This window comes from Mauremys reevesii, linkage group 9 (assembly GCF_016161935.1).
Source record: "Mauremys reevesii isolate NIE-2019 linkage group 9, ASM1616193v1, whole genome shotgun sequence".
In the NCBI taxonomy this organism is placed as follows: domain Eukaryota; kingdom Metazoa; phylum Chordata; order Testudines; family Geoemydidae; genus Mauremys; species Mauremys reevesii.
Window position 1 is genome coordinate 80,092,827 of NC_052631.1, and position 22,499 is coordinate 80,115,325.

At 52.3% G+C, this 22,499-nt stretch overlaps 1 protein-coding gene across 1 annotated transcript in view; it reads left to right on the forward strand.

Moving 5' to 3' along the window:
- Positions 1-20,268, forward strand: part of LOC120371386 (relaxin receptor 1-like) — a 31,259-nt gene extending 10,991 nt beyond the window's left edge. The window contains exons 9-18 of the mRNA XM_039487068.1: positions 2,078-2,152; positions 2,816-2,887; positions 7,574-7,645; positions 9,389-9,460; positions 12,183-12,254; positions 12,381-12,452; positions 15,713-15,942; positions 16,141-16,551; positions 18,306-18,521; positions 19,982-20,268. Of these exons, the coding sequence (XP_039343002.1) occupies positions 2,078-2,152; positions 2,816-2,887; positions 7,574-7,645; positions 9,389-9,460; positions 12,183-12,254; positions 12,381-12,452; positions 15,713-15,942; positions 16,141-16,551; positions 18,306-18,521; positions 19,982-20,181 (1,492 nt within the window). The 3' untranslated portion in view covers positions 20,182-20,268. The remainder of the gene's footprint in view (positions 1-2,077; positions 2,153-2,815; positions 2,888-7,573; positions 7,646-9,388; positions 9,461-12,182; positions 12,255-12,380; positions 12,453-15,712; positions 15,943-16,140; positions 16,552-18,305; positions 18,522-19,981) is intronic.
- Positions 20,269-22,499: the final 2,231 nt, after the last annotated feature.

Sequence of the window (22,499 nt, forward strand, 5' to 3'; positions counted from 1 at the left end):
GCCAGTGTTTCTCAACCATTTCAGGCTGGTGAGCCCTTACTTAAAGTGAACATTTTTCATGACCTCATTACATTTACTATAAAAATAAGAGTGAAAAAATGTATCAGCGATAACGCTCAGGCTATACAATGTATGTGTATGTTTCAAGAGGTTGACAGAATATGTTACCTTGAAGGAAAAGGGAGTGTGGGGATCGGAAAAGCAGGATTTTCTTTGCTTTAGATCGGGATGGGCAAACTTTTTTGACCCGAGGGCCACATTAGTGTTGCAAAACTGTATGCAGGGCCGGGTAGGGAAGGCTGTGCCTCCCCAAACAGCCTGGCCCCCACCCCCTATCTGCCCCCTCCCACTTCCCACCTCCTGACTGCCCCCTCAAAATCCCTGACCCATCCAACCCCTCTGCTCCTTGTCCCCTGACCGCCTCCCAGGACCTCCCCACCCCTAACCATCCCCCTGGGACTCCACCCCCTATATAACCCCCCCTTCCTCCCTGTCCCCTGACTGTCCCAACCCCTATCCACACCTCTGCCCCCGACAGGCCCCCCGGGGCCTGTACACCTATCCAACCCCCCCTGTTCCCTGTCCCCTGACCATCCCCCCCAGAACCTCCACCCCATCCAACTGCCCCCTGTCCCCTGACTGCCCCCCCAGGACCTCCAACCCCCCGGGCCCCTTACCATGCCACTCAGAGCAGCATGTCTGGCAGCCGTGCTGCCCGGCCGAAGCTAGACACACGGTCGCTCTGCTCTGCAGGAGCGCGCCGCTCCGCCGCCTGAGGAAGGAGGACAGCAGGGGAGGGGCCGGGGGCTAACCTCCCTGGCTGGGAGCTCAAGGGCCAGGCAGGATGATCCTGTGGGCCAGATGTGGCCTGCGGGCCATAGTTTGCCCACCTTTGCTTTAGATAGTACTAAAAGTTTCAATGTTTTGCGCTTCCCCTCCTCCCCAGATTGTTATTTGTGAGTGACTCCCTCCCCACAATGTTTGTGACCCCACCGGTAGAGAAGCACTGAGCTATACCATTCCTTTCTCTTGCTGCACTGTATTTTAGGCCAAATCTTACCACTATCATTCTGTCCTAATGCAGGCAAATCTCCACTGGGAGTTTTGCCTGAATAAAGATCTCAGTGTCTGGCACTTAATTATAGGCAGAGCTGCTGGTGCCACCCAATACTTCACAGTGTATGACCCTGTTTTCCTTTTCTTACAACTTTGCCAAACTTTAATTGTTTGTCTGAATTTTTCCATGCCAGACATGTACCTCAGGCTGAATGTTTCAGCAAAAATGGTTCAGCCATTCACCAAAACAAGATTAGGGGAAAATGCTTTGTTTTGCCCATGGTAAAAAATATTCCTACAACCATTTTGTTGAGAAGCTCTAGCACCTCCATGCCCTGAAGCAGGGACTTGACATTTGGCAGGGATGTGTCTTTTGTTGTTGTTGGGAAAAACTACCCACATTCGACCAAGTTATAAACCTTTGAAAAATCAAAGTTCCCACCTGCTTGGTAGAGCCTTGCTAGAGTTGGGGAGCTACATTCTCTGAAGCTGCTGTCTGCAGCAAGCATGCTCCAGCCAGGGCTACGCAGACTGAGCCAGCCTTTCCCTGCAATTGCTATGGGTTGCCTGTGCAGCCTGATTTTGGCCCTCTTGTATGCATGCATTAGGATATGGTCTGTCATTACATGAGCATATGCCATTATTTCCACAGGAACCCTGCTGAAGATAATCTTATCTATAAACTGTGGTTATCTGTGTCAGTATTCTAAAGGAAATGAGTGAAACTAACAGCAACCACTAATGTCTGTGCAATGGATTGGCTCAATGACCTGTGATCTTTGGACGCAGGGGGTGTGATTGCCTACTACCGTGGGAGCCATTGGAGAGCTGTCTATGACAGACAGACTGTGAGGACAGGCCTAGTGACATGTTGCCCGTACTGTATTCAGCATAGATGGGTAACTGCATTTCAGGCTCAGAGGCATTAGTGACTGTGCCAGGAATGCAGTGCCAATCCCACCTGTGTACTGGGCACATGTACTAGGCATTAATATAGGTTTTCTTATTGCTTCCCAACCAGGTACATGCTGAACAACTCCCTGAGTAGCATGCCCAACACTTCCGTATGTGCAGAGATGCCGAAGCTCAGCTGGCTGTGAGTACCTGCCCTGGCGTGGAGATCTGGTGTCTGAATTGGCGGAGGCTGTGGCGTTGGGTTAGCCAGAGTAAAGCACAGGCACCTCAGCCCACCCCCGCCAGTGGCATTCTTGTGAGCGGGTTGGGTGGAGGTATCCCAGTGCAGGCTAGGGGCGAGGAGAAGCAGCTGTGTCTCTTGGTATTCTGCAGGGCAGAGGGGTAGATGCGATCAGAGCAGGGGTTAGCCTGAGGTGATTTGGCTGGACTGGAAGGGCAGAGAGGAGAAGGCTGCAGCAGGCGAGAGACAAGCAAGGGGGTTTTAACAGAGGGGAGCGAGGGGACAGGGCGGATATTAGAGAGGAAGCAATGAAAGGCCATAGTGAGAGCGTGTGTCAGAGAAAGGAAACAAAAGAGGATAGGGAGGTCGTGAGCCTGGGGGATGAGGGGATAGTGGAGTTTTTGACAGTGATACACAAAGCAGGACCAGGATCTTTGGGGTCAGTCCTCACACCGCTGCCAGGCAGCTGGGGTCAGGAGCTCTGCTCTCACGGGTGGCATCGGAACAGACTCCCTTCTGTCCAGGGAGAAGCAACAATTTGTCTGGCCGAGGACATCGAGGTTGGAGGGGGATGAATAAGGAGAATTGCTATCCACGGAAACCCAGCTACTGCTCTTTCTCTAGGGAGCTGGAAGGAAACCAGATCCATGCTCTGAGGAGCTCAGTGTTCCAGGAATGCAGCACCTTCACTGTGCTGTGAGTACCAACCCTCCTCTGGCCGTACACTAATGTGTGGGGGGGAAAGTGGGATCTGGCGTGACTATGGAGTCACACCTTCAACCCTTACCTGCAGGGGGGAATCTATCAGCTGGGTCATGCTGTGAATTGGGTGTAACACCAGCTAACTTGGGCCAGGTTCTCAGCTAGTATAAATCAGTGCAGTTCCAATGACTTCAACAGAGCTAGGCCGCTTTGTCGCTGCTGCAGATCTGGCATCTTGAATCCATTTTGTGGCACACAACCTATGTTTTATAAACAGCAACAATAGAGACAATTTTGTGGTATTTTAAATATCGGTTGTACATCTGCATTTAAACTTGGTAATGGGGTCCAGAGATTTCACCTCTAGTTCACTGCTTTAACATCTGCTCAGGTTAGTAATGAGCAAAAGCCATTGATGGACATTCGGTGACCAATGAGACATGAGCTGGTGAGGCTAACACCTGTCCACATCACCAGGGGCGGCTCTAGCTTTTTTGCCGCCCCAAGCACAGCAGGCAGGCTGCCTTCGGCGGCTTGCCTGCGGGAGGTCCCTGGTCCCGCGGCTTCGGTGGCTTGCCTGCGGGAGGTCCCCGGTCCCGCGGCTTCGGCGGCTTGCCTGCGGGAGGGAGGTCCCCGGTCCCGCGGCTTCGGCGGCTTGCCTGCGGGAGGGAGGTCCGCTGGTCCCGCGGCTTTGGCGTACTCGCCGCTGAATTGCCGCCGAATCTGCGGACCTCCCGCAGGCAAGCTGCCGCAGGCTGCCTGACTGCCGCCCTCGCAGGGACCGGCATGGTGCCCCCCCCTCCCGTGGCTTGTTGCTCCAGGCACGCACCTGGAGCGCTGATGCCTGGAGCCGCTGCTGCACATCACAAACCATGGAGAGTGAGCTAATACCCTTGGAGCAAAGGCTAAGGCAGAGGGTGGTATGTGGAGAGCGCTCACCTTTCTGCTGCCCACGCTGTAGCTGCTGTGTGGGCAAAGCAATTCGCTCTCCACCCAGAACCTTTCACTAGCACTAACATCCCTTTCACATTTGGCTTTTAAAGAAGAAAAATATAAAGCCTGCCTAGTAGGTTCTCAGCCTGTTAAACACCTGCCAGTTCTTTTTTGGCTCCTCGTCCCTAAAGCCTATTTTTGGTCAATTTCATATCGGGCCTGCAGTGTTCGTTTACAGTGTCAAGCTATAGTGCTGGTGCTTTCCAGGAGCTCACAAAGCCAAGGAATTCTCCCAGAGAAGATGCAGCCCTGTCCTAGAGTCTAGTTTTCCTAAACATGATGTTGATATATTTCCCAGAAGGCTCAGCCTCTGGAGCCCTGCGAGATAAGGCTAATAAACTTGCATGGCCTGTATATGTTGTTCATATACACAAGCTACAAATTGTCCATGGGACAGTGGCATGAAAGGAAGAAATGAAATGGGCAGTCAAGCCTGTCTTCCCAAAGTGAGGGGGTGATTATTATCCAGGGCACTGGGACTGCATCACTGGATCCTTTCCCAAAGCTGTCGGATTGGAGTAGGTGAGTAAATCCCAGGCTTATCTGAACAGTAGCTCATAGTGGCTTTGGCAAGATCACCTCCTGTATCCTTAGGAAGATTTCCTCGTTCCCCAGGCTGTGTTAACAATGGTATAATCCCCAAGTAAGTCCCATTACTTTTAGCTTGATGCGCCCAGTTACTCGTTCACCTGGCAAGGGATTTGGGAGGCTTAAATAATTAATCATAGAGCCCTGGCTATTGGAGATGGCAAAGGCCCATTAGGCCACCTGGGCTAATGAGCAGAGGGCTGTTCGCTCTTCGCTTGTGAAACACTTTGAGCGCCTCAGATAAAGGAGCAGTGTGGGCCTAAGGCAGCATTTCAGAAGTGCTGATTGTCCTCTACAGTCACTGAGAGCTGCTGGTGCTCTGAAAATCAGCCCATTTTTAATTAGTTAATTTTAATTAACTTTAGGCACCCGCATGGGAAAAATGTTGGCCCTGAGTTTTAGAAGTTGTTAGGCCTGCAGTAACACAGCCAGTGTGTGTGTGAGCTGCTATTGTGATGGTACAAACAAACCAGGGACCGTCTCGGTCTGCACGCGGGACACAAGTTAAGCACGCCGGAGCAGTAATCAAGAACTGCAGTGTGCAAAATACTGTTCTAACTCGTGCTATTATTATTATGCCTGTTCTCACCTGAAACACTTAGGCACTGTTGCAGCCTGAGTTGTCAAAGAGCTAATTTCCAAAGGCATTTTCATAGGCAAGAAAACATTCCAATTGATGCATTTCATCCTCGTTTTCTGAGTGATCCCAGGTGTTTCCAAATGCCTCCACACAGGGGACTGGAGTAGAAGAGCTCTCAAGGTCCTGCCAGCTGTACATTGCTACGATTCTACGAAACCTTGTAATTCTGAGCTTTCCCAGACCCTCTGGGAACAACCCTGCAGCTGATGGAGCATTGGCGGCACATTCAGTACCCAGGACTTCTGCCTCATCGGAGTTCCTGCTCTGTCTGTGTATGGAGCCCAGACTCTGCCCCTGTATGCTCCTGCCCCCTCTGGAGGCAGCACCCTGGCACTGAGGGACTGTCTACACTGCAACTAGACACCCGTGGCTGGCCCACACCAGCTGACTTGGGCTCACATGGCTCGGGCTAAGTGTAGCCATTTCAGTGTAGCCATTCGGTTGGTGCATGGTCTCTAGGACCCTGTGAAGTGGGAGCGTCCAAGAAGAGCCTGAACATCTACACTGCAATTAAACAGCCCCTTAGCCCGGCCTTGCCAGCCCCTGAAACAGGCCAGCCGGGGGTGTCTGCTTGCAATCTAGACATACCCTAAGTGAGGCTGATGGCTTTGTAGCGTGTGTGCAGTGTGGGAACCCCAAAGCAGGGAGCAGTACAGTCTCCACTGAAGTAGCAGCCTTCCAGCACTTCACTTGCCTTGCTGGGCCCCGGCCCGTCTTTGGCATGCAGCTTCGGAGCATGGCGCTTCGTATTTCCCTGCCCTCTCTAACCCGTTTGTGGGCACTGCCAATGCTTATTACTCCCAGGGCATCTGTGGGCAAGTAAGAAGTGAGCAGCTATTAACAAATGGACTGAGGTGGAGACTCATGGGTGTGTCGCATGGGGGCTGGACTGCAGACCGAAGACTCGTTTGTATTTTGCAGTGATTTCCAGGGGACGTTGTCAATGATCCACCCTCAGCTCCCCCCCTTGGTACCTTCTCAAAGGAACGAATGCTTTGGAAGGACCTATTTTCAGCCACAGAAAGGTGACACGGCCTGTACGGCTCACAGAGGAGGCCACTAGACATTTTATCTCAAGAGGCTGAACGCTGTGTTCCCTTAGCAAGAACTCTCCCTGCCCCATGCTGCCAAAGAGGAGAGGAGAGTGAGTGGCTTCCTCCCCACAATGCAATGCTTCCTTCAAGCCAAGCAACCAAGCACTTTTGGCTTTGATCAGGAATGTGTTTCTAAGAAGAGTTGTGTCAGCGTCATGGAAACATAAGCCAGGGCAAGACAGGAGGCATAAACACGCCCTGCCAATGACACCAGCACAAGTGACAGCTTTACGAGGAGATGAAACAGACAAGAAGAGGCTAATAGGCGGGGTGGTGTGGAACAGCAGGAAGAACTTCCCCAGCCCTCCTTCCCTCACTCTGTCTTCTCTCTGCAACTATCCCAGCCTAGCTGAGGTCTGGTGATAGTGAGGATCTGATAACTAAGCAGCGGGGGTGGGTATTCCTAGATTAAATGTTTGGCAAGGATGTGAGCCTCTCCCAATGCAGCATTCCCATCCACTCCCCATGGGTGGGTATTCAATTATGGCAGCCGCAGCCTGGGCTGAAGAATACCTTCCATAGACAATAAAGGCACACACACATCCAGGGCAGGACCTCCTGTACCACAGCTCCCAGCCTGGGGAGCTGAGCTCCATAGTTCAGCTAGTAGTAGGAGTAGCTGATATATAGGTACGAGAGGTCTAGAAATATCCTCCATGTGGCAAGGGCAGCAGCAGTTCCAGTTCCTTGCCAGAGCCATGGACAAATGTTCAGGGCTTCAGGAAGTTGTCTGAGCATGTTGTTCAGTTTTATCCCTCTCTTAATTTTTCACTGAGGGCCTGGGGGGAGGGGTGTCAAATCCAGAGATGGCACTGAAACTTCCTCCAAACTGCCACCTCCGTAAGTGACACAACCTGTGGCTCGTGTGGCTGCACTGGAAAACCATGGTTCATTCAATACTGGATACGGATGTTCATACCAAAGGTGCCCAAATTGCAGACCATGGACTGTCCTGAGTTCCTGAATTTGGCTTGGAGCTTTGTGTAGTGTTGGGTTGCACTGTCAGCTCTGTTTGGTTCACACTCCGACAGATTCTTACGGACTCATCTGATTCTGTGTTTAGTTGTGAGCTGTCCCTGAACCCCACAGTTCGACCCTGGAGCTGCTCTTCCCCAAATATAAGTGTTTGGATGTGGAGTTTGGGTCCATGTGAGTGTATCAGTGGGACTGGCACAAGTTTAGCAGTAAACATGTGCTATGTAAGGAACAGAGCAGGCCTGGGTGCCTGGCCTCAAACAAGCCTCTCAGAATTCCAGTGTTAAGATCGCCTTCATGCCATGCTCAGTTCTAAGGTCATCAAAGTCCCCGGAAGTAACTGGGAAATTCAGGGCTGCTTTTCACCAAAGCTTCTCTCTCCTCCTCCAGGATTCTGCGCAGAAACAAGATCAAATGGATCCAGGAAGGGGCGTTTTCCAAACTGAACAGATTGGTGGAGCTGTAAGTATTGCTGTTGATTTGCCCAGATGCAGTGCCCCTCCTCCACCCCTAGTGGTCAACAGCATGTCAGTGGTGGTTGTGATTGTGTCACTGTCTTGACTGTGATCATTCGCTCATGATCCTGTGGGAGGATCTATTCATCCTCCCTTGGTGAATAGTTTCCTGACACTTGGGTGCTTGGCTGCTCCACCTACAGGTAGCTTTTAATAACCTCTGCATCTATTTGATGCTTACGAAAGTGGAACGCTGATGTTGCTGGATATAGTGCTGGTAGGTGGGTCCAAGCTTCCCCTTCTCCCAGCTCTGCTAATGCTCTTCACTCCTGATCAGCAGCACCCTTTCCTGTTCCTGTCCTGCACCCCCACACAGGCTGGGCAATATCAGCATATTCATAAATGAGGTGCAAAGTTTGCAGATGATACAAAATTACTCAAGATGGTTAAGTCTATGAAGAATTCCAAAGGGATCTCAGAAAACTGGGTGACTGGCTGATGAAATTCAGTGTTGATAAGTGCAAAGTAATGTGCATTGGGAAGCATAATCCCAACTGTACATACAAAATCATGGGGTATAAATTAGCTGTTACCACTCAAGAAAGAGATCTTGGAGTCATAGTGGACAGTTATCTGAAAACATCTGCTCAATGTGCAGCAGCAGTCAAAAAAGCAAACAAAATGTTAGGACCCATTAGGAAAGGGATAGGTAAGATGGAAGATATCATAATGCCTTTATATAAATCCATTGTACACTCACACTTAGAATACTGCGTGCAGTTCGGGTCACCCCATCTCAAAAAATATATTGGAAAGACTTTGGAAAAAAATACAGTGAAGGGCAACAAAAATTATTAGGGATATGGAACAGCTTCCATATGAAGAGAGATTACAAAGACTGGGATTGTTCAATTTAGAAAAGAGACAACTAAGGGGCGGGGGATATGATGGAGTCCTATAAAACCATGAATGGTGTAGAGAAAGTGACTAAGGAGTGTTATTTATCCCTTCACAGAACACAAGCACCAGGGTCACCCAATTAAATTAATAGGCAGCAGGTTTATAACAAACATAAGGAAGTATTTCTTCACGCAACACACAGTCAGCCTGTGGAACTTGTTGCCAGGGAATGTTGTGAAGGCACAAAGTATAACTGGGTGGAAAAAAAGAATTAGATAAGTTCATGGAGAATAGCTCCATCAATGGCTGTTAGCTAAAATTACCAGTGATGCAACCCCATGCTCTGGGTGTCATTAAGTCTTTGCCAAAAGAGGGGACTGTATGAGAAAGAGTGGATCACTTGCTAATTTCCCTGTTCTGTTCATTCCCTCTGAAGAATCTGGCACTGGTTCCTGTTGGAAGACAGGATACTGGGCTAGATGGACCATTGGTCTGACCCTGGATGGCCATTCTTATGTTATGTTCTAATGCACCACAAGCCTAACCAGCAGCACTGCCTGCTATTCCAGTCCTGGGCTCCCTGCTTAGCTCTGCCAAGCACCTCTGCCCTAATCTGCATGATTTCTGCTATGCTTCGCCTGCCCTCAATCCCACCCATCTACACAGAGCTCTGCGAGTACCTGAACATGGACAGACCTGCAACGTTCAGTTACTCCAGCTCTGAGCCATTCTTGGGGCTATCATCTGCTACCCAATTGTAACAGTTTTATGATGTGTGCACATAGCGTTCCCGCCCCCCACCCCGAACCCCAACAACCAGCAGTCTGAAATCTTGCTTCTGTTTGCACAGTGACCTGTCGAACAATAGACTGGAGGAACTTCCACCATCTTTATTCAGTAACCTGCATGACCTCCAGCAGTTGTGAGTACTGTACTGGAGCTCCCCAAGCCTTAATCTGAGCCGACCCTCTGGCATTTGTTACTATAAAGGATCTTCAAGGGGTACCACAGAAAGCAGCATAGGCAGGCAGCTGTCCATGAGGGGTGCACAGAGTGCAGCTCTAGGGAGGCCACCTGGCTCAGGGAATTGTTAATGGGCTGTGACCAGGGGCCCAGTGGGGGCCAGCTGTGGTCACTCAATTAGGGTGAACTACAAAGCATGGGGCAGACAATCCCCATAAAGCTGGTGATATTCCAATACTTCGATTTACCAAGCCAGCCTAAACCAGCTTCTTTATTACCTCACTGGTTACTCAGGAGTCCAAACAACACAGTTCCCTTAAAGTGATCCAGCCTCAGGCCTCCATCCAGGTACCCACGTCAAATATGAAGAAAATTTCTGTAAATCTTATTTCATCATATAAAAGAAAAGGTTCTACCAATCCCAAAGGATTGGACACATTACTTCCCAGATTATTGAATATTCCAAATCTTATCCAAATACACGCTACAGCCAATTCTTATTAACTAAGCTAAAATTTATTAAAAAACAAAAGAGAGAGAGAGAGAGAATGGTTAAAAGATCAATATACCATAGACGTGAGTTCAATTCATTGAGATTCAGATTCATAGCAGAGATGGTGAGCTTTGTAGTTGCAAAGAGTTCTTTCAGAAATAGTTCATAGGTTATAGTCCAAAGTCATTGCAGGATGTTCCAGCTTAGGACTGGGATCTCAGTCCTTTTGCCTAAGCTCCCCTGTATGAAGCCTCAAGCAGATCTGAGATGACAGAACCAGGACCCAAGGATCTTTTATATAATTTCATCAGGGGCGGCTCTATGTTTTTGCCACCCCAAGCACGGCAGTCAGGCAGCCTTTGGCGGCGCGCCTGCGGGCAGTCGGCTGGTCACGTGGATTCAGCGGCATTTCTGCGGGTGATCTGCCGGTCCTGCACCTTCGGCGTACCCGCCGCCAAATTGCCGCCGAAGCCGCGGGACCGGCAGACCTCCTGCAGGCATGCCACTGAACACTGTCTGACTGGTGCCCTCCTAGCGACTGGCAGGCCTCCCCGTGCTATTTGCCGCCCCAGGCACGCGCTTGCTGCGCTGGTGCATGGAGCCGCCCCTGAATTTCATGTCCTCTTTGACAAGTTGGGAGTTTCTCCGGGAACAAAAGGTAATTAGGGTGACTTTGAAGGAGGTTCATAGCTGGTACTTAGCTATATAATTAACATAGGGCAATTTGCTTGTTCCTCCACTATTCACAGTACTTTTCAAAGAGAGATGAATACCGAGATTTCCCCATGTTTACAATTCATTTAAATGCTAGGATGTTCTTTTGATCTCTGGGCTATCAGAATACAGCATAGACAGGGCCTGTTGATTACATTGTGGACCCTACTCATACATATGTAAATACACAGAAACACAAACATCATCTCCCCACATGTCTTTTGAGGGTTATTTATTTTGCAAGATGTTTAACCCTTTCTGGCCATGCGTCACATGGGCTAACCCACCTTTTGCTTCTGAGTCATCGGCTCAAATCCAACCCAGATAAGTAGCACCCGCAATAGCTGCCAGTTGTTTGTTGGCCTAATTGAAAGGAAACAGTGGTCTGGGCCCACAGCACTGCTTGGCCCTGTTCTGGCAGCTTCAGCAGAGGAACAATAATAATAGTACCCAGCTCTTATCTAGTGCTGTTCATCAGTCCACTAGACTGTCTGCCTTCCCAGGCACAGTGCAGTCCCTCAGACTTGCAGGTGGTCTCCCTAGGTTGACCATGCCAGTCGCAGCCAGTACGTAACAGCGGGTGTGTTACTGTTTCAAGGGAGGCAGGGGAGTCTGAGGGCAGGGGACAGTCTGCCATGGGTTTGCTCCTGGTGTGGCCTTGGTTTGTGTGTTCCCAGTTAACAGTTTGCAGCTAAGGAATAGAACCAGACTGAACACGTTCGGGGTCAAGCCTCCAGGGCAGTTACAGATTTAGTGGAGAACTGTGACTGACCCGATGGGGGACAGAATGAAAATAAAATAATCAGTTCAAACCAACAGCCATTACAATATCACCTCACGCTGCAGTGGTGCCTGCAGTCCAAGGTGACCTGGTGCACCGGGGGGTGCTCACTCCCTGCACGAGAAGAAGGGGTGTATAATCCTTTCTCCAACGGTACCTTGATGGTGGGTGAGCATGCTAACCTGAAAGCAGCGCCCTGCCCTTTTATAATCAATTATACAAACACCTCATAATTAAATAGCATTAAGCCTCCCTTTTACCGTATCTATATTTCTGCTCCCATAATTAAATATTTTTACTTTCTTATTGGCTGTTCAACGCTAAACATCATCTTAATTAACATCTGCGTAAATACCACTCCAATAAGTATCAATACAGGTAACATGCTGCCAACACATTCACATTTTGTCTAATCCACTTGTTAAAACCAAAATATGTTTACAACATGACCTGGGATTATGTCCTAGCTTATCTCTAACTTGCCTCTGAATTGTTTCACTTCACTCATCTATTACTTTCCTTATTATTATCAAGCCCAAATTTAGGCCTACAAATTGCTCTCTACTCACATTTCAGCATATTTTTAGTTAACATAAGCAAGCATCATCTCTACAGGTGGCCCTGGGGAGATCTCGGCTTTCAGGTTTTGTGTGGAGTTTCTGGAAAGAAAGACTCTGCTGTTTCTGTTTGCAGGAATATTTCCTACAACCCCCTGAAGCAGATCTTTGCCGACCAATTTGACAGCCTGCCCCACGTGCGCTCTCTGTAAGTGTGAACAGCGGCACAGGCACTAAATAGCCCTGCCTCCCCCTAAAGCCCCTTGAGTCTGTCGCCTCAGGCCAGGTGGAGAGCCAAGCTAGCTCATGTCTTCTGCTGCATTGATTTTTACAGGAGTATTGAAGGTCTGGAGATCCCCAACATCCAGACTCGCATGTTCCAGAAACTCACCAAACTGTCTCACATGTGAGTACTTGGGAGTGGGGAAAAGGCTTGGGAGTGGGAGCTTCTGTTGCTATGGTAGAAGTTAGTGCCAGGAAAAATTAAACAAAACTCAGTCGATATGTCCTTCTGTCATGCCCAGAAAACAGCTGGATCTCCCCAGATAGATATTCCTATGCCACCCCGCACACAGGGTGTGCCAGGATCAAGACACTGTTTTCTAGGCAAAAAGGCCTCTTCAGGGTCATAGCCAACAAGGCTTAGTTTAGAGCAGCCACAGTCTAAACTGTGCCAAGCGAGATGGGGGAACAAGTTCCAGGTCTGGGACACACAAATGCCACAATATTTAAAGGTGTTTTACCCATAAGCATTAATCTGTGTGTGAAGGTTATAGCGTTAGATTATAGTTGATAGTGAAACTGAAAAAGGTACATTTTCAGGCCAAATAGTATAAAGCTGTTGTTTAGTTCCCTGAAAACAACTGCTAAATAACCCAATGAGTGGTCCTTTTGGCACACTGCTTGGGCATAATGAGTTAAGAACAATACTGATGTGTTGATACACACAGGGCCATTTTAACCTTTTGTGGGCCCAGTGCCAAACATATTTGTGGGCCCCCGTGGAGGCAATGGAGCATGGTGCAAGGGAGCAGCGCCCGCACCTTGTGGCTGGGCCGGGCAGGCTCCGAGCGGGGGACACTCGGGCTGGGGGCGCCCTGCGGGGCACACGGAGCCACCTGCAGGTGCCGCAGGGCGGCCGCCCCCCAGCGCCGCAGCCGGGGCTGAGCGAAGCGGCCTGAGCCGCCCAGGGGCTGCGGCAGGGTGGCCAGAAGCAGCAGCAGCAGCGGGGCCATAGAGGGCAGGGCGCTGCCAGGCAGGGCCTGCGTCCCACTCTCCGGGGCTACCCTGCCCCGGCTCCTCAGCCCCCTGCCAGGGCAGTCCCCCAGCTCTGCCATCCCGCGTCCCGGCCAGTCCTGGAGGCGGGAGCCCTGGCTGGAGGGACCCTGGGCTGAGGCGCAGCCCGGGAGCCCCGCTGCTTACACCGACCCTGCCAGCACCGGATGGCTGGAGCAAGGGGGGAGCGGGCGGAGTCAGCACTGGTGGGAGGAGCCCAGGGCTGGGGCAGCAAGGGGTGTGGGGGGTGGGGGGAGAGCCCAGCACTGGGGCGGGTGGGGGGGGAGAGAGAGCCCAGGGCTGGGGAGCCAGGGGTGCGGGTGGGGGAGGCTATTGGTGGGTGTGGGGTGAGAGCCCAGGGCTGGGGTCAGGGGCAGTCAAAGATTTTTTTGCTTAGGGCAGCAAAAAACCTAGAGCCGGTCCTGTGGCCAGAGCCCCCCAGACCCACTATGCCCAGCACCCACCCCAGACCCCTCCACAAATGCACAGCGCCCTGCACAACACGACCCTTGCCCAGTGCCCCCCTTGCCCAGTGCCCCCCTGCCCACAACTGCCCAGCACCCCCCACAGAACCCCCACACCCTAGTGCCCCAACACACACATCTTCCCTGCCCCCTCACAGCCCAGCACCCCCCTCCAGACTCCTAAGAGACCCACTCCCCCATGGCCTGCCTCCTGGCCGCACTCACTTGCTCTGCTGCGAGGCAACTGTCTGCCAGGCTGAGCTGGCAGTGCAGCCAGGGCTGGGCCTGGGGTGAGGAATCGCTCCGGCTCCTTGGGAGCGGTGCGATCAGCCTGGCGGCTCTCTGCGGACCCACTTGCCTGGAGAGGCCCAGCCAAGCACCTCCCTTCCCACCACTGTCAGAGACCTAAATCTGGCCAGGCTTCTGCACCAGTCCCAGGCAGCTCAGCTCCGGGGAGACAGGTGGGGCTTCACAGGTGGGAAGCAGAGACTGCCCGGAGCCGGAGGTGCACTGGGGTCCAGCCAGGGGGCAGAGAGAAGCAGGGGGTGGGAATGGGGACGGAGAGGAACCCTTGGCCAGCTGGCAGGCAGGCTGAGAGGAGCGACTGGTGGACAAAGGGAGTCAGCGGGGTCTCAGGATGCAGTGCAAGCGGAGCAAGCCGAGGCCCCTTCTTAACCTGGGCCTGGCTCCACCATTGTAAACCCAGCACTGGATACACAAACTGGACGGGCATCTTGGAAAATGGGGGAAATTTCACTAACCAGCCAGCCGTGAGCTGCTTTGTCTTTTCTTGCAGAGAACAAAGCAGTTAGTTTTCTCCAATTATAAATGTTTAAGCGCACACGGTACAAGATAACTGTACATTTCGCTTTCTGTCATTGCTCTCTTTCGATTAAAAACCTGAGTACGTTTTGCACCAGTAATGTTAATGAGCAATAGGAAGGGACATTGTTCCCCCACCCCCACCTTTTATGTGTAATTAGAACAGAAATGAGCCTTGCTTTGAAGTTTGACGTCCTTTTAAAATGCAGAGTTTTGCTAAGATGATATAGGATTACTTTTATGAGGTTTTAAAAGACAGGATTTATATGAAATAACCCTTGGATAAAATGTGAATACCTGTTAATGGAATTTTAAAGGTTTTAATGATGGATTGATTTTGAAATGTTATATGTTGATAGCGGTCCTGAGTTGGAGGGAAACTCTGTACACATTCGTTTAAAGTACTGAATAGCTATTGATTAAAATGCATCGTTACATAGTACGTGATTCAACAAAGTACTTAGGCACATGCTTAAAGTTCTGCAGATGCCTAAGGTGCTTTGCTGAACTAGGGTCAGGATGCACAGCGAGGGTGACTGCTTACACATTGGCCTTGCATTTTGGGATGAAAAGCAGCTGTGATCTCGTACGAATGTGGGCATCCCAAACAAGGAAATTGGCCCCTGGGTGGTGCAGCGCCATCACTCCCCCTTAAGGGATGGCCTGCGATTTTCAACCCCATCCTTGATCCTGAGCAGGATTCAGTGCTCGTGAGCCTAAAGGGCTGTATATGCTGGCTAGAGGCTTGCAAAGTCCTTGGTGCTCTGTAGACTGCCTCATTGCTGGCTCACGTTCCCAGCTCCTGCCCTGCGCCCCTCGCCCATGCTGCCACATCTCACTCAGTGTTTAGACATTTATGATCTGTTTAGATTGAATCTGCTCCAAGGAGATGAAAACAACGGCTCAGGAAATGGAAGGAGATGGGCCTGGGGAATGTTTGGGGCAGGTGAGGTGGGGAGAGGAAGGAGGAGCAAAAGGGGATGAGGGGGGGAGGTGCATGAGGCTCTGTGCCAGGAGGGCAAGCCTCTTCCCAAGTTAGCCTCTAGGGATGGAGCCCCTGTCCTGGGCATGGATCTAACGCAGGCGATATCCCTTTGTCTGGCAGCTACTTTAAGAAGTTCCAGTATTGCAGCTACTCTCCGCACGTGCGCAGCTGCAAGCCCAACACCGACGGCATCTCCTCCTTCGAGAACCTCCTGGCCAACATCATCCTCAGGGTCTTTGTCTGGGTCATCGCGTGCGTCACCTGCTTTGGGAACCTCTTTGTCATCTGCATGAGGTCCTTCATCATCACAGAGAACAGCCAGCACACCATGGCCATCAAATCGCTCTGCTGTGAGTCGCGGGTGGGGCTGGAGGGGCTGGCTAGGACGATGTCAGGCAAGAGTGTGTGTGTGTGTGTGTCCGTCCATCCGTCCAAGGGCAAAATTTGGCCTTCTGTTAACAGCAGCTCTATGAGGCTTACTGAGCCCATGGGACTGTTGCCAAGGGTTACACTTGTGAATTGATGCGCCACTCTTGTCTCTGTCCCAGGTGCAGACGGTCTGATGGGAATCTATCTCTTCTTCATTGGAGCCTTTGATCTCAAGTTCTCCGGCGAGTACAACAAGCACGCCCAGGTGTGGATGGCGAGCATCCAGTGCCAGCTGGTGGGCAGCCTGGCCATGCTGTCCTCGGAGGTGTCCGTCTTGCTGCTGACGTACATGACCCTGGAGAAGTACCTCTGCATCGTCTTCCCATTCAGCCATTATGGGGCGGGCAAGAAGCGGACCCTCTCCATGCTGGTCGTCATCTGGCTGTTGGGCTTTTCTCTCACCCTCGTCCCCTTCTGGTGCAAGGAGTCCTTTGGGGACTACTATGGGAGGAACGGGGTGTGTTTCCCACTCCAGTCCGACGAGACCGAGCGACCAGGAGCCAGGGGCTACTCCACCGGGATATTTCTGGGTAAGGAATCACCAGGACATGGGGCATGACTGCTGAGCTACAACAGCACCATCAAGCCTTGGGAAGGGTAGACGGGGACTGGAACTTGCTTTCCCTGATGTGTGCTCTGCCCTAGAGTCAAACAGGAAAGTCAGCATCATGGAAAGGAGCAGTGAGAGGCAGGAGGGTCCAGTGGGCAGGGTGCTAGCTTGGGACACACAAGGTCAATTTCTTGCTGCAGCACAGTCTGCCTGTGTGACCTTGGACAAATTGCTTAGTCTCTCTGTGCCTCCGTTCCCCATCTCCAACGGGGACACCTTGCCGCACAGGGCTGCTGTGAGGATAAATGCATTTCAGCAGGAGGTGCTCAGACCCTGCAGGGATAGGGGCCGCATCAGGACAGCTGACGGTGATTGGTCACGAGTCCATCAAGACGCTGCTGCTGCTTGTTATCATCTGGCTCAGTTCAATCTGCAACCAGGCTGCCAGGGGGTGAAATAGGGTTGATCCCACACAGGTAAGGGAAGCAGCAGCCTTGGTGTTGGGGGGGAAGGAGGGCAGATAGGATGCTGTTACTGTTGCTAGAGATGAAGGGAGAGTGGGAGAGAGCAAACTAGCCCCTTAAGGAACATTGCTGCCAGGGGACCAGGGATATTTTCCCCTTAGGGCTGGTAGCATGTTGACCCCTGGTACACACCCAAGGGCTGATGAGAAACATTTTGCAAAACTTTGGAGGTTTTTTTGGCCTGCCCTCTTGACTCCTTCATGGTCCCACAAAGCCCCCAAGCCTTTCCAGCATTTCCCAGAAGGCTGAGGTGCACCCCTGCTCTCCGTGGGAGGGGGTGCATACGGAAGGGTGCAGCTCCCATCCATGCCTGTGGCAGCAGAGCTGAGGATGTGCAGCCATGCAGTGCCAGCGTCAGGGATATGCTGAGTATCGGTGTGTAGATCCAGGAGCTTTAATGCAGCCCCAGGCTGCTGTTATAAATCACTGCTCACCAGCTTGTTACCGGTGCCGGCTCCAGATTTTTTGCCACCCCAAGCAGCAAAAAAAAAGAAAAAAAGAACCCAACAGATCTGCAGCCGAAGTGCCGCTGGGGAGCAAGACAGCGAGTGAAGGACCCGCCGCCGAATTGCTGCCGGTCCAGAGCGGGCCGACTGAACTGCCACGGAAGTGCTGCCGCCACCAATCTGGATGTGCCGCCCCGAAAACAGATGCACTGTCACCCCTTTCCATTGGCCGCCCCAGGCACCTGCTTCCTTCACTGGTGCCTGGAGCCGGCTGTGCTTGTTACCATAGTAGAGGGAAAGTGGCTTAACAAACCCCCTGTCACTCCATCGGACTGAGGCCACCTCCAGCCAAAGCATCCCTGGGAGAGCAGGGCCAGACCCAGACACTGGGAGACCATCGATGAGCCTCAGGCACGCAGGGACTAGAAGATTAGCAGGGTGCAGACACATCTGAGAAGCAGGTGGGGCAGTGAGAGTCCTAGCCAGGTAGCAGGACACCCACAGCGCCGCTGCCCTCAAGTACTTCACAAACACTCTCCTGTTATGTTAGTGAGGCAGACGCTTCCTGTTTAATCACCTTATGGCGCAGGTTGGCTGTGTCCACGTGGCTCTCGTTGCTCCCGTGGGGAAGAAAGGGGTCATTGGCCCTAAGAGGCTGCTTTATTGGAAGGCATCTGCTAGCTGATGTTTCACCCACCGTGTGTGGCCCAGGCACACCTGGGCTGGCTCTCTGACACACTCATGGCTGGTTGTTGTCCCCCCAGGTCTGAACCTCATTGCCTTCGTCACCATCGTGTTCGCCTACACCAGCATGTTCTACTCCATCCACATCACGGCCACCAAGACGGCCGACCGCAGCGTCTTCTCCAGGGAAGTGGCCATCGCCAAGCGATTCTTCTTCATCGTCTTCACTGATGCCCTCTGCTGGATCCCCATCTTCCTCCTGAAGCTTCTCTCCTTGCTGCAGGTGGAAATACCAGGTGACTGACCTTGCTAAGCTGGGACCCACACCAGCATCAGCCTTTCTGTACAGAGAGGCCTTGATATGCAGAGCACTGCCATGCGGTGGCTTCCTGCATGTGTCCCTCATGTGCTGAGTAGGTGCCCCAGAGCACCTGTATTATAATGAAGCTGTACAACAAATGGCATGCCAATCCCGGCCTCTTGCCAGCTTCATACTACCCCACCTCGCGAATGCACTCCCTCCTGCTTGCAGCAGGGGGCACCTCGTTAGGCCTGAAATCGGTGCAGAGCTGGCCTGCAGCCCCTGGCACCCATGCTCTATCCCTGAGGGGTAAAAGCCAGACACACTCAGGTCACTTCTGTCCCTTGGCCCCCCCTGCTGAGCCCAGGCAGCACCTTCCATCTCCTGTTGGGTGACAGCCTCTTGCCACCAGCCTCATCCTTCCATACAGCGATGCCCTGGAGTCTAGGCAGGTTCCTCTCCAGTTCTGGCCGGCCACCTCATTGCAGCTGGCTCCTAGTCTGTAGCTCAGAGCAGGCTGGGGCCTGGGGAAGGAGGCAGAGGGTCAGTCTCTAGGCCCAGGTCTGTGGTGGGTAGGAGCAGACTCCTGAGATGAGGGGAGTTGTGGCTGTGTTCTCATGGCTGAATTTGATTGCAGCTATGTTGGGGATGGCGCAAGCTAGGTAAAGGAAGAGGGGGTGTGTGTGTTTTATCTCACTGCCCTCCTCTTTAGTGGCTTTTCCTGCCATGCACACTCCCTTTCGCCCACCTCAGTGTGCAAGGCTCACCTGGTTTGCACCCTTGCTGAAAACCAAATAGGTGGAAGTTACATCAGCACTTGCTTTGTGAGCAAAGTACCCCCCAAGTGTTACTTTCTCTGCCATGTGTCACCACTGAATTCGGCCCACAGATGGGAGTTACACTCCTGCTCCAGGCAGGCCCTAGGTCCTTAGCTCTTCCCCATTATGCCTGGGTTAATTCAGCTCTTTGCTGTAAATGTTCTTTAGCTGAGACTCTTATTGCACAATGGGGTGATGTGTCTATAAATTATCCTCCTCAGTGTGTGATGTGTTCAGTGCTAGCGGTGTCCTAGCAGGTTAATGCATTTTTCTTCGAGCTTTGGAGCCCTGGGTTTGAATCCCAGCTCAGCTCACGGGTGGTAATGCGTTTGGTGCCTCTCTCATTCTGGTCCATTTGCTCACATAACAAAACCAATCACAGCCTGTAGTCTGGCTAGAGAGGCTGTGCATTGTCAGCTAACACTCATGCCCGTGAAGAGCCAGCCTCTGCACTCATGTAGGTGTGAGATCCGGAGTAGCTCTGACTTAATTGGGGTTCTTCCAGCTTTACGCCTGTGTGTCGGAGAGCAGAATGTGGCCCCGAGTCTCCAGGCTAAAAGCCTCTGGCTGAATTATTTCTTAGGAAGTGGGCAACCAACCCCCCATGGTTACTAACATACGCTCCTTGTTGGAACAGGCACTGTGACATCATGGGTGGTCATTTTCATCCTGCCCATCAATAGTGCCTTGAACCCCATCCTGTACACCATCACCACCACCCCCTTCCAGGAGAAGCTGTGCTTGCAGAAGAAGCAGCTGCAGCAGTCATCACTTCAGGACCCAGAAGAGTCCAGAAAGAGCTTTTGCCTGCTATCCACACACACCAGCAGCACCTGACAGTCCCCAGCAGTTTAGCCTGGGGAGCGGTGAAAGGCCTCACTGCTTCTTGCATGCAGCTATGAAGGACCATGTCTCTGTCCTCCCGAGGTGCCTCCCCTGCCTGGTTCACTGTCCACCCCCATGATAGCCATTTTGGGGGCAGACGATGCCAAAGGGGAGCTGCCACCACTTTCCAAGTGCTAGTCATTATCTCAGCCAGCTCTTGACCAGGGAGGGAGTACCCCTCCCCGCTGCAGCAACAGTGCCTGGTGGTGTATGTGAGGCTACAGAAGAAATGGTCACAGATAGTCGATGGGACCTGAACTCTGCCCCATGGTTGAAAGCACTGGAACGCTGCCTGCCCCATGCATTCTCATTGCTGTGTGTCAGCGCTTTGGGGCTGTGGGTTTAGCTGATGCTGGTTCAGCACAAGGATTACCAGCTGCTGTGGAATGGATGTTGTATTTCATCCTAACCCCGTCTCTGTTGCATGGTCCCTGTAGCTCCCTGCCCCTTCGCCCTGGAGACAAGCTGCAGGGGCAGCTGCTGCAGCAGTCTGTGGAACAGAGAGGTGTTTTCTGCAGTGCCGGAAGCAAGTCTGGGTCTAGGGGAAGGAAGGTGGGAGGAGAAGCCTTCAGTGCTTTGATTTAGGGGCCAGAGGCAGCTAACGCAGACACCAGCGCAATCCTGGCAAGAATTGTAGGCCACCTCAGCTTGTGGGCAGCCGGTTCTGCCATGTGGAGTGATGAAGTATTCAGGCTGCCCTCAGCCCTTGGGGAAGCCTTGGCTGTGGGACCCAGGCAGCAGCTGCTATTGTGAGTGAAATGCTGCAGAAGGAAAGGGAGGCGGTGCTGTCCCCTGACACGTCCTACACCACCCTGACCGCTAGGGCCGTGTTCAGGGCAGGTGTCCCCATTCAGGGCCTGCTCCCCCCGCCACCATCTTCAGCAAGGACTCAGGGCCGTGCCCTGTTCTCCAGCCATACCTGAGCTCACACCTTTAGAAAATGAATCCTCGCAACTGAGGCACCAACTCCCTTGGGCTAATGCAGCCTGTGCCTAAACCCATTCCTAGGAAACTGCTGCAGCAGTAAAATAGCAACACCAGGGCAGTTGGTAATGGTTGGTGTTCCTTCCCTAGCCTCTGCTCCTCTGATTTACTCCTGAATTGCCCTTCTCCAGGGGTGGCTGGGCTCTGCCTTGGCAATAGCAGTTCTGTCTCCCTGCCATACGCTGCGTGGGCTGGCTAGCCCCACCCCGAGCCCCGCTGGTGGCCGGGAGCCAGAGGAGTTTGTTTCAGCTCCACCCAGGGCTGGAGCTACTGACGTTCCCTGTTTGGTTCTGGAACGATCCCAGCGCTGGAGAGGCAGGCTCTCAGCCCGGGGGGCACTTCTCACTCTGCAGTGGCGTGGAGAGAGGGAACAGAGCAAGGGATTGAAAGTACCAGCTCTCAGCCCACTGGACCACAGCATGCTGCACATTGGGACTAGTGCCTGGAGTCCCAAGGGAGCCACCTCCATGGGCATTACCCCCATGCTTTGGGGTCGGTGAGCGGGAGAGACAGGCTGTGCCTCTATTGGATGCCACAGCTTGTTTAGGAGGGGCTAGCATCAGTTGTAGCCAAGGCACTCGCAGCTGTAGGGTAAGAGCCTTGGGCAGGTGACCAGGTAGATACCAAGTGTCTGTAGCAGGGAGGAGGAAAGAAAAGGGGGTCGGGGAGAGTGCATCAGACATGCTGTTTAATGACACTGGGATTATTCTGGAGGGCTGTGTTCGTACACATCTTGTGCTAAGCAATGGGGTCAGCTGGTAACACTGCAGGGCTCCAGGTAGGCTAAAAACCCAGATGGTACCACTCTGTGAGCTTGACCAGATGCTGCATTAGCTGCCAAGAACAGTGGGGCTTTGAGAGAGTGAGAGTAACCCGTGGAGGCCTTAAATTGACAGGCTAACCCACCCCTTGAGGCATGGATATGACCATTTAATGCACTGCTTGCCACTCTCCCCCAACTCCTTTCAGCCCCTCTGTGAGGCCAGCACTTCAGCCAACACCAGCCTCCAGCGTACTGGCAGCCTGGGCACAGAAGGAATGTCCATTGCTTAGCAAACACTCTGCCCACCCTATCTCAATTGGTGCTGGTCAGAGCCTGATGCTGAGCCAGGCAGGGACTCTGGAGGAAGGACAGCCCAGCCCCTGCCAGCAGCTCAGAGGAATAGAAAGGAGGCCCTGCCATTTATACTTGGGGGCCAGAGGGAAAGTCAATGGGGGAAATCAGATTGTTTGGGAGCAATGGGAAGGGTCCTGTAATGGGTGTGAAGCTAACTTGTGTGAGACCC